A 15000-nucleotide genomic window follows, 5' to 3' on the forward strand; every position below is an offset into this window, starting at 1 on the left:
ATATAATCAGGGCTGCAGGAAGATGTTTTACATTGTGGGAGCTGGAATTTTAATCAGCGTTCATGTGACATGTGCTATTACATCACACCTGAATGATAGTAAAATCATTTTCTTTTAACAGAATGAGTGCAGATTACAATATTTATACGACAGTGGGGATGAATTGTGGAATTAGAAGGTGTTGATTAATTTCCTACAACAGCACAGCTCTGACAATAGTTATGACTTCTAATACGTTATCTTTCCTACAGTAATGTCATTCACAGGGACTTGTATGATGGACATTACTCGTTATCTAAACCTAAAATAAACTGATTTAAAACATGTTATATAACAAATAATATATAATAATATAATAAGTATAATCATTGATGGTGATGTTTTCTGATTGGAGTCGTTTATTTATCATTTATGGAAGGAGTCTCGAGTATCAGCTCTTTGTAACATTATTTTAGCAGCTGCAGTTAAAGTAATCCTGAAAGTCGGGGTGTTGCAGCACCATCAGCAGCCCTACTTCCTGTCTCCTTCCTTACTTCCTAAATATAATGTAATGGTAGTAAGGTAATGACAAGAAATTAGAATATTTTGTCTAAATAAACAATATGCAATCAAATGTAACTTTTTCCTTTCCATACTGAGTAAATATCGTGTCTTATGCCGAGTTTTATTCACATTTTTAATAAATTCTTCATATAATTTTTTCTTAAAAGAGATGATAAAATTGGGGTTATATGGTCATACTTTCTTGTCCTAGTGAGAACTCTGGCAGCTGCATTTTGGACTAACTGTAACCTATTTATCAAAGATGCAGGACAACCACCTAGTAATGCATTACAATAGTCCAGTCTAGAGGTCATGAACGCATGAACTAGCTTCTCAGCATCAGATACAGACAGGATGTTTCTCAGCTTGGCAATGTTTCTAAGGTGCAAGAAGGCTGTTTTGGTAGTATGGGCGATATGATTTTTAAAAGACAAGTTACTGTCTAATAAACACCGAGGTCTTTCACTGTCAAGCTACTAGTAACAGTACATCCCTCTAAATGGGAGTTAAGTTGTGAGAGTTTCTGTGCATTGGTTTTTGGCCCTATGAGTAGTATTTCTGTCTTATCGGAGTTTAACAATAGAAAGTTGCAGCTCATCCAGTCTTTTATCTCTCTAAGGCACTGAGTTAATTTGGACACTGTGGCTATTTCATCTGGTTTTGATGAGATATATAACTGTGTGTCATCAGCATAACAATGGAAACTAATCCCATGTCTTCTAATAATGTTCCCTAATGGAAGCATGTATATAGAGAAAAGCAGAGGTCCTAGAACCGATCTTTGAGGGACCCCATAATTAACTGGTAGTAAACTGGGGGATTCACCATTTAATTCCACAAAATGGTATCGGTCAGTTTCAGACAATGTCTATTGTAAAAAGCGCTATACAAATAAACTTGAATTGAATTGAATTAAACATGTAATTAAGTAAAAGTTATTTTATAATGTGATTTAATATTATGATGTGATTTGAGTGAGTGACTCTTGTAGTGATGAATCTGTGTTCAGTGTCATTAGAGAACTCTCATAATATAAACCATCATAACTATAATAAAAAAAAAAATGCCAACACACACACACACACACACACACACACACACACACACACACACACACACACACACACACCGCTGCTCTCTCTCTCCTAACTCTTTGATATACAGATTGTTAGAAATATGCACAAGTGTTTAGCTGGACACCCAGTTACCCTAATGGTTTATGTGGACTCACTCTCCATAATATGCGATCAAACAGACATTAAAAAACATTCAGGAGTTGTGTTTGTATTCAGAAAAAAATCTATAATTAATCATATCTATAACTTAATAATAATATATTAAAAATATAATATGAGTTTATTATTATTATTATTATTATTATTATTATTATTGTTATTATTATTATTATTATTATTATTATTATTATTATTATTATTATTATACAGCAGCATCCTAACAGCGCCCCCGGCAGGTCAAGTGAGAGAAAATATTTCACTAAACACAAATCTCTGTTTATAAATTCTTTAGTGCCATCTGGTGGATACAAAATTGTAATGCTCTTAATAAAAATTATTATTAAATAATCATTTAAAATTATTACATTTATAATCCTGAAGTCCAGATTAAATGTGCCTTTATTAATTTAAACATTTAATTGGAAATTAAAAATTCTAGAATATATCATATATATAATTACAATATTACATAATGTTATATATCATACTATCTTACTTAAAATTATTAATAATTTATTCATGAGTGGACCTCTGTATACTTGGCCCAGTTTTGCTGTTGATATTGTTTTATTTCTCTTTGACAATTTGTTTTTCCGGAGTCACATTTTAAATAAATTCTTTATGTTTTTTTTTTTTAAAACAAGTGATTAAATAAAATTTATTTTATAATATAATGTGATGATGTAATTTGAGTGAGTGACTCTTGTAGTGATGAATCTGTGTTCAGTGTTATTATAGAACATCTCAGGCAGTAAAAATAAATAAATATTTATATACTGATGAGAAGTTTGAGAGTTGAAATCTCAGCACCACCTTGAGCTCGGCTCTAAACCCTCAATAACTCAACTTGTAATCTGTATAAAGACACACACACACACACACACACACACACACACACACACACACACACACACACACACACACACAGCTGCTCTCCCTGCTAAGTCTTTGATATACAGATTTTTTAGAAATACACACAGGTATACAGTGTTTAGCTGGACACCCAGTTACTGTCATGGTTTATGTGGACGCACCATCCATAACATTACATGAATGAAATCCCTCTAAAAAAAAAAAACACTCTCTGATATTCAGATTCTAAGACATACACACAGGTATAAAGTGTTTAGCTGGACACCCTGTTACTTGCATGGTTTACTGTATGTGTCATGACCCAGCCCAGACTTTGGCTACGTGCATCTGTTTACGTTCTTCATCACTTGTCTGCCCTGCCTTCATCTTCTCCTCCCTGTCTACACACCTGTTTCCTATTGTGATCACTGGGAGATATATATTATATAATATATAATAAATATAATATAATATTTTTCTGGGAGAGAAAATATTTCACTAAACAGAAATCTCAGTTTGAAAAGTCTTTACTGCCATCTTGTGGAAACCCTCTGTTTGACTGACAATTGTTCCCTCCAGTAGCGATTTTATGATCCGGGACCTAATAAGGAGGACCTAATAATCTCCTAATAAGGAGACGATTCCAATGGTATGCAACATGATACATCTGGTAACCGAGGGCTGCGCAGTAAAGGCTGCGCAAAAGTTTTATTGCGCAATTCTCGAACCTTTCTCACTCTCACGCCTCAGCGTGTCAGGTTACAGGCCTTTTTTCACAGCAGGCTTCTAGGTAGAGGGGTTCTCTTTGTTTTAGGCATGCAGTCTTTTAATACAATTTTATACAGTAAACAAGAAAAACATGAACGGACGTACATTTCCGTAGAAAAATATTCATATAAAATCCATTTTGAGTCTTTTGACTTGAATTTTTTTTGGTGAAAGACATGTGGCTATGACCCTCAGTTGTTGTTTACCTCCCATCATTAAATACAGCAATGTATTTAATCAGTTTATCAGGTAAACAACTCAGACGGAAATCAAAACCCTTCATTCTAGCCTTTGTAACTATGTGTCAGTAAGGCCTAGAATCACCCTGACACTTTCAATGTCAATGTCAAAGTTTCTCTGAAACTAGAGACTCTCTTCTTTCCAATGAGACCAGGCACACCTCTGTGTGTCAAAGTATGTGGGAGCTGTACCACTTTTTAGGTGGGTAGGTCATGTAGGCGAAAATCATGAAAATAGGGGGCGACCACATAGGAAAATAATTATAGATAGAAAATGTGCACCTTGGTATAATGGCAACACACAAAATTGTAAATCAGCTAGGAAGATTTTTTAGAAATACACACAGGTATAAAGTGTTTAGCTGGACACCCAGTTACTGTCATGGTTTATGTGGACGCACCCTCCATAACATTACATGAATGAAAAAAGAAAACATATGCAGTTAAAAGCAAAGCATTAAGTATTAAACTTGTCGTAACGTCACTACAAGTCATAGTCTCTACTGTCTGCATTCACCTTTGTCTGTTTCTGGATCAGTCTGGGCAAATTCAGTGAAATAGTCATCGCTGAACAGAGGAATCCATTCAGGGTCATCGTCAATATCGTCTAGTTTCACAAGTTGTTTGGTCGTTAGATCGGATATTATGATGTAATGAACGCATTTGTATACGCAATTGCCAAACAAACATATTAAGATAAATACCACAATCACTGGGATTATCATTGATAGATAGGGAGTTCATTGTCCAAACAATGTATACCAAAGTCGTTCGTCTTGTTTCATTTGGTTTGCTACTTTGTGCATATCATGCATTGCATCTGAGATAGACCCATGGTCGTCATCATTCAAGGGAATGAAGGTGTAACATTGATCTCCAATCAGGGCACATACACCTCCCTCTTTAGCTAATAGAATATCTAAGGCCATTCTATTTTGTGTAGCAGTCAATCTAAGGGCTGCAAGTTCCTGTTTAATACCTACGGTAGCCTGATTAGTGGAGTTAATATAAGTGGCAAGCCGATGATGTGTGACTTCTAGTTGATTCCATACCTGAGTCATCCCATACTGTGGGAAGAAGGAATCAAAGAATTTACTCAGTTTATTTTTCAGTCTATGTTCTAGTGGAGGAAAGTCATTATCAGACACGTCTCTCTTGGGTCGCTTTATTGGTATTTTATTTAATGTGTGTGAGCTATGACCACACCTGGATACCTAATCCTTGCTAAAGTACATATTCCTCCCCAGTTACGGGGTAGGGCTAAATACACATTTTTACCATAGACCCAGTACCAGTCGTCAGCCCTGAGTAGTGTTCCGGTGTCAGATGGATGAATAAGGGAACACTCTGCCTGTAGGCGGGTTCCGTCATCTGAATATGGGTAATATAAATGAGTGCACTAACGGCTGGCGATATTACCTAACGGTATGTTTCCTGTTCCTACAAAACAGTGTGTGTAGTTCAATTTAGGAGGAGGCTGTGCAACAAATGTGTTAACTCTTGCTATATTTACCTTGAATGTTTGTTTTGTCACATGCATTAGAGACCGTAGACATACAGATGTCGCCTTTAAGAACAAACGCCTTCTCGATTAGCCAATTAGTGCCGCAGTTTCCCGTGGCTTTCTGCACTTCTGTTGGGGGGGGGGGGGGGGGGGGGGGGGGGGGCTATCTTAGCAATCAGCTTAATGTGTTTCGCTTCACAGAATATCCACCAGGTGGCGAATAAGAACCCTGTTTCTAAACAAAGTAACTGCGAGAAAAAGCTTGTGCTTTGCATTAAACAAAGTAACTGCAATCAACCCACAACATAGTGAAAACAGGAAATCTGTAAAGTTTACTTTACAATCCCTGAGAGGAGATGGATTAGTATTGGGGTTGTGTCAGTGGTCTATCAAGGCTAAATATTATGAAGCAGCTAAAATAAAGACTGTGGGGAGACATAAATAATGCATATTAAATTTTTTTATAAATAATGCATAATTATTTTTTTAATAATTCATATTTTATTTTACACGTGTACACATGGACATGAGGGTGACGCCGTTTTTTTTTTTTTTTTAATAAATGAATGTATTACGAGTGTAGGGCAGGGGCGGTTCTAGGATTTCATCTTTAGGGGGTTTTAGCCCTCAGAGAGAATTTAAAACAAGACGTTTTATATTATATATTATATGACAACTCTGGTAATAAGAATAGTGAAATTTCACTGCTTTTGTTTGCCGTCTTTGCGTCTTTCCGCTGATTAACGTTATAGATAAACGCCTCCAGCTCTGACTGCGCGTGCACGCTGTGCGTACCTTTGCTTCTCCGTTCAAATAAAGCAGACAGCTGAAGACCCACTTTTGAAAGACTACAACACACGTGCGTAAAAACAAAGTAAAAAAAAATCGCTCTTGGATCAAACTGATAAATAATTTTCTTTCCCATCTATGACATATGTCCTGCATTTGAACCTAATTTTTATTGTTCATTTATTAAATTAAAAATTATCCTTATAGTTTTAGTGTGGCTGAGATCACACACCGGGGGCTGAAGCCACCCTTAAAACGGTGTAGAACCGCCTCTGGTGTAGGGGCATCTGTATTCTGCCTGAATGTAATGAAACAGGCATATTGTTTACATCTCGTCAGCCTACATGAAACACAACTGCCCTCTACAGGTTTTTGAATTTCCTGCACCGAACATTTGACCCCCCTTCGATAGGCTCTCGCAGAATGCCGGAAGTCCTCGCGGCATTCTTTTCCCGGAGGCGGGCTTTTTAAAAGACCACATCTGTACAGGCCGAGCTCACTTGCCGAGACGAGGGGAAGAGCCTAGCGGAGTTTGTGGATCTCTCAATCTGGCTTGACAACCTGATGCGCTCCCGCCGAGGCCCCGCATGAGCACATCTCCTTCCACATCATCCATTCCCCCGACACACCCTCATCCTCGCATTACCCTGGCTCAGGCTCCATAACCCCGTCATCTCCTGGCCTGAACTGTCCATTCGAGCTGGGGCAGGGCGTGCACATCACACCACCGAACCACGGAGGGGCCGCTCCAACTCAACACCATGAACGCCAGGCCTTCCACCTCCGATATCCCCGAACTCAACCCGAGTACCAGGACCTCGCAGAGGCATTCAGCAAGACCAAGGCCACTGAATTACTGCCGCATCGCGCCGGCGACTGCGCTATCGAACCGCCTAGAGGAAGAATCTTCACTCTCTCACTGCCAGAATCAGCAGCCATGAATGCATACATCGAGGAGGAGCTGAAGAAAGGGTTCATCTGGCCCTCCGTGTCTCCGTCATCTGCAGGCTTCTTCTTTGTCATCAAAAAGGACGTGGGGCTCAGACCGTGCATCAATTACCGAGCCCTAAACGATATTACAGTCAAGTTCCGGTACCCCCTGCCACTCGTCCCGTCCGCCCTGGAACAACTCCACCAAGCACGGTATTTCACTAAACTTGACCTCCGCTGCGCCTACAACATTATCCACATCCGAGAAGGGGATGCGTGGAAAACCGCCTTCTCGACCCAATCGGGCCACTACCAATATTTGGTCATGCCGTTCAGCCTTTCTAGCAGTCCAGCGGTCTTTGAGTCCTTCATCAATGATGTATTCCGTGGCATGCTAGACTGCTGGGTAATCGTCTATATCGATGACATCCTCGTCTATTCTGAGAATATGAAGAAGCGCACCCAACACGTGAGGGCAGTATTTCAACGCCTAATTCAACACCGAGTATAGGCCATGGTGGAAAAATGTGAGTTTCACCAGACTTCGACAGCCTTCCTGGGCTACATCTCAGCCGAGGGGGTCGCCATGGATGACACAAAAGTGCAGGAGGTACTACAATGGCCTTGGCTGTGAGCCATCAAAGAGCAATGCTTTTTAGGAATCGCTAACTTCTGCCGCCGGTTCATATGCGGATTCAGCATAATTACAGCACCCCTCACCTCTATGACCAAGAGCCCGTGTGTACCGGGAGATGGACCAGACCATGCCCCCCGAGCCCATTCTTTCTGAGACTCGTATCATCACTCCCATTCAGTGGGATGTCCTGACCAAAATCTCCCAGGTCAACACACAGACACCACCGCCCATCGAATGTCCACCAATCAAGACATATGTACCCAAGAACCTGCACATGCCACTCTTGGAACTCCTGCACACCAGCTCAGGAACATAGCTTCGGACATGCGCAAGTTGTAACCATCATCGACCGTTTCTCGAAGGCCTGCCACCCAATCCCGCTAGCCAAGCTCCCCACGGCCTTCAAAATGGAAGAAGTGCTGTGTAGCTGCGTTTTCCGCTTCTACAGTCTGCCTGGAGACATAATTTCGGGCAGGGGCCCCCTGTTCACCTCCCGAGATTGGATGGCCTTCTTCAGGTGGTTAAATGTCAACGTCAGCCTCACCTCGGGGTACTACACACAATCCGATGGACAGACTGAACGGCTAAAACAGGAAATCATCCGCTTCCTCCGGTCATACTGCCAACACAACCAGAGCGAGTGGAGCAGATATCTGATGTGGGCGGAGTATGCCCAAAACTCCCTAATCAAACCCACCACCAGTCTGACTCCCTTCCAATGCATCCTGGGCTAACAACCTCCCCTATTCCCATGGTCTGACACGCCCACCGACCTGCCGGTCATTGACGACTGGTTTTGCCGGAGTGAAGAAACGTGGTACACAGCGCACCGACAACTTCAGAGAGCCGTCCGGTGGCAGTAAACCGTTATGGTCAGTGCACCACACACACCTGAGCGTCAACGCAGAGAGGCGTCGCCGGAGTATTAGTTACTTCCGGACTACAGGTCCCAGACTCTTCCTGTTTGACTTTGTGTGTGCATTCTTTAATAAAATGCTGCAAATGGATCCTCAGTCTTAAAACGCCTCATTACAAATGTCATGTAATTTCATGAGGCCAGAGATTTTACTCAATAGAATTGAACAAATAAACAACAGAGGAAAAGTCATGCCATATGGATCAGCATTATCTTATCAGATATAAGTGTTTTTACAGTTTTTTTTACAATCGCTATGACAGTTTTTTCAATAAATTTAACAAGTTTCCTAAACTCTTAACACGGTTAGAACAACATCCGTCTTTGCAATTACACATTTAACACATTTAACACAAGCTATACAATTAACACATTTCTTGTTGCTTTGATACAAAATGCATACAGTTAACACCAATTTAAAATGTTTGAACTTCTTTTACACACAAGCTCAACCAAGACCAAAACGATGTCATTTGTCACATACACATACATACAGAATACGACATGCAGTTAAATACTTTTTGCATCTGTCCGGTATTCAAGCATAGAAGGAATGCATTTAGGGATGAAAAATAAAACCAAAAGGAGGTAGATAAACAAAAATGTAAAAACTAAAATATAAAGTATAAAAACTGTATAAAATATGAAAAAATATGTGAAAAATATGTGTATGGGTGGGGGTTGGAGATGTCACTCTTGTCTGTCTTCAAAACTCTAGAGCCCTGGTACATAATTTGAAACTGGAAGCCGGTGTAGGGATGTTAATATTAAAGTATGATTTTTGTGTACTATCTGCTTGTATTGTTCTATACAAATTAGGAGCGCTGAGTCAACTTGACCATAAGCAGTCTGTTTTGACTGCTTATAAAAAATGAAGTATATATGATAGCCATTTTTCTTTTTACCTTTTTAGCCTAACTTGTCTAACCAATGAATGGCTAGTGCTTGTGTGCTTGTGTGTGTGTGTGTGTGTGTGTGTGTGTGTGTGTGTGTGTGTGTGTGTGTGTGTGTTTGTGTGTGCGCATGTGTGTGCATGTGTGTGTGTGCATGTGTATGTGTGTGTGCGTGTGTGTGTGTGTGTGTGTGTGTGTGTGTGTGGCATCATTTTGGTAGATCATATTCTTATATCATATTCTTATATACTATTCTTCGCTAGGCGAAGGCATATCAAAAGTGTGAAATATTTACAAATGGACCATAAATAATGTTTGCTATATTATAGACTTTTTAGTATTTGACTTCCAAATAAATGTTTAAATTAATAAAAACACATTTACTTTGGGCTTCAGGATTATAAACATTAATAATTTTAAGTGATTAATAAGAATTTTTATTTTTTTATTTAGAGCATTAACATTTTTTTTATCCACAAGATGGCAGTAAAGAATTTTCAAACTTATAGAAGTGTTTTAATGTCTGCTTGATCCCATGTTTAAAATTTTATGAAAGCTGATATGGTCAGAACGCTTTGCATGTTTGCGCTAAATAGTAATAATAGTAGTAAAATAAATGGGAAAGAATAATAGTTTCAAATAAGAGTGCAAATAATCAAGATGCACTTTATCTTAGTGCTTACGTGTGTGTGTGTTTGTCTGTGTGTGTGTGTGTACATCAAATCACATCAACACATTATATTATAAAATAACTTTTACTTAATTACTTGTTTAAGAAGAATTTATTAAAAATGTAAATAAAACTCAGCATAAAACACAATATTTACTCAGTATGGAAAGGAAAACATTACATTTGCTTGCCTATTGTTTATTTAGAGAAAATATTCTAATTTCTTGTCATTACCAATTATATACAAGGAGACAGGAAGTAGGGCTGCTGATGGTGCTGCAACACCCCGACTTTCAGGATTACTTTAACTGTAGCTGCTAAAATAACGTTACAAAGAGCTAATACTCGAGACTCAATCCATAAATGTTAAATAAATCTACAATCAGAAAACATCACCATCAATGATTATACGCTGTTCTTTGTTATATAACATGTTTTAAATCAGTTTTAAATCAGGAAAGATAACGTATTAGAACAAACACATTAATATAAACTAATCATTTATGTTGAAGTCATAACCTTTGTCAGAGCTGTGCTTTTGTAGGAAATTAATCAACACCTTCTAATTCCACAATTCATCCCCACTGTGGTATAAATATTGTAATCTGCACTCATTCTGTTAAAAGAAAATGATTTTACTATCATTCAGGTGTGATGTAATAGCACATGTCACATGAACGCTGATTAAAATTCCAGCTCCCACAATGTAAAACATCTTCCTGCAGCCCTGATTATATATATTATGAGGAGACGTATAGAACATCAACAGGAAAAAACACAGAATATTGATTTAGATCTTAAAGTATAAAACAACAACCTGAACATATTGAATGAAAAATGTTTATCTATTTAAGACAGTTCCATATTTCTGGCTCGTAACAAGTTTTAACATATTGTAATAAACAAGGTTTCTTCTGGCAAGTGGAATGTAATTAACACATTTCTAAAAACACTGAATAACAGATTCACAAATTTCAGATCAACATGAACGATAAGATCAGTTGTTTCATCAAAAGATTGTAATGAACATTAAAGTGATTTTGATGGAATAAACTGGTGATAAATGAGGTGTGGTGTGTCAGTGATATTTAAGCTCACTATGACTTATAGCACTAAATGTGTTGTAAAAGGAAAGCTGGAAACATTTGTTAAGTAATAATGGAGGTGATTTAACTCTCCCTAATTTATCTACTAATAACAAGGTGAGAAAATGAACATGGTTCAGAATGAATGAAATTATTGTAAGTATAATAAAGTCATTTTTTGTGTTTATAAAAGTTGAAATGTAATTTCCTGAGAAAAGGCCTTTGGAGATGTGTCTCAGTCACATGGTCCCTGTCCTTCTGAGATTTCTCCTCCACGTCATCATATTCTGTAAAATAAACACATTTACTCCTTTAATACATCCTTTATATTGTATTAATACAGTCATTGTTTTGTAACAACTTATAATACATAAACGATGCACTATGTATGTATCTCTGATATTTAAACCATAAATGAAGAGAATAGAGGACATTTATCACATCAGTTTCTTTAATCTGACTGAACGGTGATTTGTTATAAAAACAGTGATCTGATGTTTATGTTCTGTATCATAGATAATATTTACAGTAGGTCTAATCTAAACTCTTTAATAAATATGTGTTCTATTATATTTGTCCTAAAAACTGATCTGAAAGCTGATATTTATTATATACCATATATAATATAATCATATATAATTTAATCTTTTACTCTGCTGCCTGTGAACTTACAGTATGTACATTAGAGAATAAACAGGAAGTCGCTCACCTTCTGTCTCTCCTACATCCTGTTCCTCAGTGATGACATCATCATAATCTTCTGGATTGTCTAATGAACAAATAAATGAATAAGTAATGCACCACTGTGTGTGTTGGTGTTACAGTAAAATACCGAGTTACAGGGTGGTGTGATGAAGCAGTGTTTTTAAATAATCTGTAAAATATTAACAAATAATTTTCTTACAGAAAACTTCACCATGTTGATGAACACACAGATTTTTAATATAAATTCATGTGAATTTAAGTTCCTGTGAATGAGCTGTTACTATAGAAACCACAATGTATTGGATCATTAATAGAAACATGTGGTTTACATCTGCAGTACTGTCAGAGCTGCTGTTATAGAAAATTAATCAACACCTACTGACCAATCAGAACGCAGAAATCAACAGTGTACTAAAATGGAATTAGGCCACAAAGCTTGAGTTTTACTGTATAAAATTTTATAGTAAATAAATTCCTTCCATTTTCATAAAAAAACTGACCTGTGATGATGTTTGTGTTTGTTTCAGTGGTAACTGCATCGTCATAGTTCTCGGACACGTCCTCTGTCAGGACATAGAGATAAAAGCTATTAAATCCACATCAATGTCATTAATGATCATTTGGATGCTTGTGGATGCCACACTGTCCCATTATTATCATACCTGTCAGTATAACTGACTTCTGCTCAGCTGTAATGGCGTCATCATAATTCTCAGCTTCATCCTCTACACCAAAACACAGATATTTAAAGATATTTAAAGTTTACTGAAGTGACAGTTTGTACACTGTGTATTTGATGACACGATACAAAATGACATCGTACACGTGTAAAAAACGTCACTACACACAAAACGATAAACAAACGTATTGACAGCGTGTGTGTTTAATTTATACTGCTTTCTAAAACAAATCCCAAAACAGAACCACACCATCCACGTTATCAGGGATGGGTCCAGCAGTGACGGCATCATCGTAGTCCTCTGGTGGGTCGACTCTTCCTGGATCACCTAAATGAAATAAAAGCAGAGACTCTGTACAAACAGCTCCATCACATTCTGACCTCATGGTTTAATGTCAACTCAGTAAATTTATGTAATCACTTAACAACTGCACCCACTTATGATGTCACTGGTGTCCATGACATCATCATAATACTCAGCCTTTTCTTTGGTCCCAGACTTTACTGTAAAAAGAACAATGTGTTAGTTTTGGGTTTTTAAACACATTTATACTCAATAAAATCCTCATCCAAAGAAGCTTTGATAAATTTGATCAGATGGATTTCAGGAGATTAAAGTAAGATAAGGTTGATGGTGAGATCTCATGTGTCAGCATTAAAACACTGGAGTTACTGTAATTCTTCTACACACTACATCATAATCACGTCCCAGAAAGGACAAATGTAGTCATTTCTGATTTCTAATTTTAATCTTTCAGTTAATGGAGTTAGACAAACTCACACTCTGGTCTTTTTTACCTGAGAGAAGCTCATCATCCACATGCTCATACCCAGAATGCTGTTCTTCAGAGAGGAGACTTCCTGTTAGAGGAGAGCAGGAGAGTCAGGAGACGTGTTCAGAAGAGCAGACACACACACACACACACACACACACACACACACACACACACACACACACACACACACACACACATACCTAGACACACGCACACACACTCACACTTATACTCACAGACACACAAAATCGTACACACAGAAACACCTCACACACACACACACACACACACACACACACACACACACACACACACACACACACACACACACACTCATACATACATTCACACACACACACACTTATACTCACACACACACACAGACACACTCATACACACAAACACGACACACACACAAACTCATACGTACACAGAGGGATAGAGGGAAAATGCACCTGTCCAGGAAAGCAGACACACACACACTCTCTCTCTCTCTCTCTCTCTCAAACACACACACATATACATACACACACACACACACGAGACACACTCTCACACACACAAACACACACACACACACACCACACACACACACACACACACACACCACACACACACACAAACACAAACACACACAGACAGACATAGACCCATGCTCCCATTCCTGAACCGCACAGATTAAATTATTTATCAGGACACACAGTAACCACCATGGTTTATGGGGACTCATTTTTCTTGAGATCCATTCACTAAAATACACAAATACAAAATTTTTATTTTTAATTATTTGTCATAAATAAACAGGCAACATCTCACTATTTTACATACATATTAGGGCACACACACACACACACACACACACACACACACACACACACACACACACACACAGAGAGAGAGAGAGAGAAATCAGACACACTAGAGATGTGCGTTTCAGCTCAAACGTCACCCAAATCCGCTGCTTCAAATAAATCATCCCCCCCCGCCCCCCCCCCGCCCCCCGCACCATAATGTTCTCTGATTAAGATTTCTGCACCCGATCGTCAAATTACAGTTATACTAAATCTTAGTTTTCATCATGACGATATGGTCAATGGATGGTTCTTTAACAGTGCATTCGGTGCAGTTAGAGCGTTCTGAATGTAACACAATGCTGCTGAACAGATGCTGCTTTTAAATTAACATTTATTTATTTATTATTAAAACAAAAGTTTCTTTGGCCAGATTAAGCTACATTTTTTTAATAGCATAAACACAGGCTTTACTCCCTTTCAGACTTTAGCTGGAATGTCAAGGTCTTTGTGAACTTCCCGAACAGGCGAACGCACAAACACGAACACATATGAAATTTGTTCAGACTGAGCAATGACTGGATATCGGCTATTAGTCAGTCTTTTTAAAATACAATTCTGAATATTGTACTATAAATTTCCAATATTAAATAAAGTAACAATTAAGAATGTATTTTTCCCAATAACTCTTTGCTTATATGCTACAGAACACACCATATATTTATAGCCCTACGACAAAAATGGTTTCGATTTAGCCGAAACGGCAACTACGTTAATGGCCATAACTTATTTTGCAGAAACAGAATAACATCAACTGTGTCGGGATTCAGGTGATTCTGCTGTGTCTCTAAAACACCTGCTGAACTAAATAAGTGTTCACTCGCACAGATTGTGCTCCAGTGTGTGTCTTGTGTCCAGTGTGTGTCTTGTGCCCAGTGTGTGTCTTGTGTCCAGTGTGTGTCTTGTGTTCCAGTGTGTGTCTTGTGTT

General features: G+C 38.1%; 3 protein-coding genes across 7 annotated transcripts in view; 1 reads left to right on the forward strand and 2 right to left on the reverse strand.

Annotated features, from left to right (window-relative positions):
• The window catches only part of LOC113650187 (B-cell receptor CD22-like), a 1781460-nt gene that overhangs the window by 640109 nt on the left and 1126351 nt on the right, over positions 1 to 15000 (reverse strand). The gene's annotated exons all lie outside the window — the stretch shown is intronic.
• LOC113663360 (antigen WC1.1-like) overlaps positions 1 to 15000 on the forward strand; it is an 870979-nt gene that overhangs the window by 345607 nt on the left and 510372 nt on the right. The gene's annotated exons all lie outside the window — the stretch shown is intronic.
• Positions 10803 to 15000, reverse strand: part of LOC113643903 (antigen WC1.1-like) — a 14618-nt gene continuing 10420 nt past the window's right edge. The window contains exons 13-17 of the mRNA XM_047803955.1: positions 13244 to 13306; positions 12429 to 12491; positions 12267 to 12329; positions 11771 to 11830; positions 10803 to 11348 (exon numbers count right to left, since the gene is read on the reverse strand). Of these exons, the coding sequence (XP_047659911.1) occupies positions 11233 to 11348; positions 11771 to 11830; positions 12267 to 12329; positions 12429 to 12491; positions 13244 to 13306 (365 nt within the window). The 3' untranslated portion in view covers positions 10803 to 11232. The remainder of the gene's footprint in view (positions 11349 to 11770; positions 11831 to 12266; positions 12330 to 12428; positions 12492 to 13243; positions 13307 to 15000) is intronic.

The sequence above is a fragment of the Tachysurus fulvidraco genome, chromosome 19, assembly GCF_022655615.1.
Source record: "Tachysurus fulvidraco isolate hzauxx_2018 chromosome 19, HZAU_PFXX_2.0, whole genome shotgun sequence".
In the NCBI taxonomy this organism is placed as follows: Eukaryota; Metazoa; Chordata; class Actinopteri; order Siluriformes; family Bagridae; genus Tachysurus; species Tachysurus fulvidraco.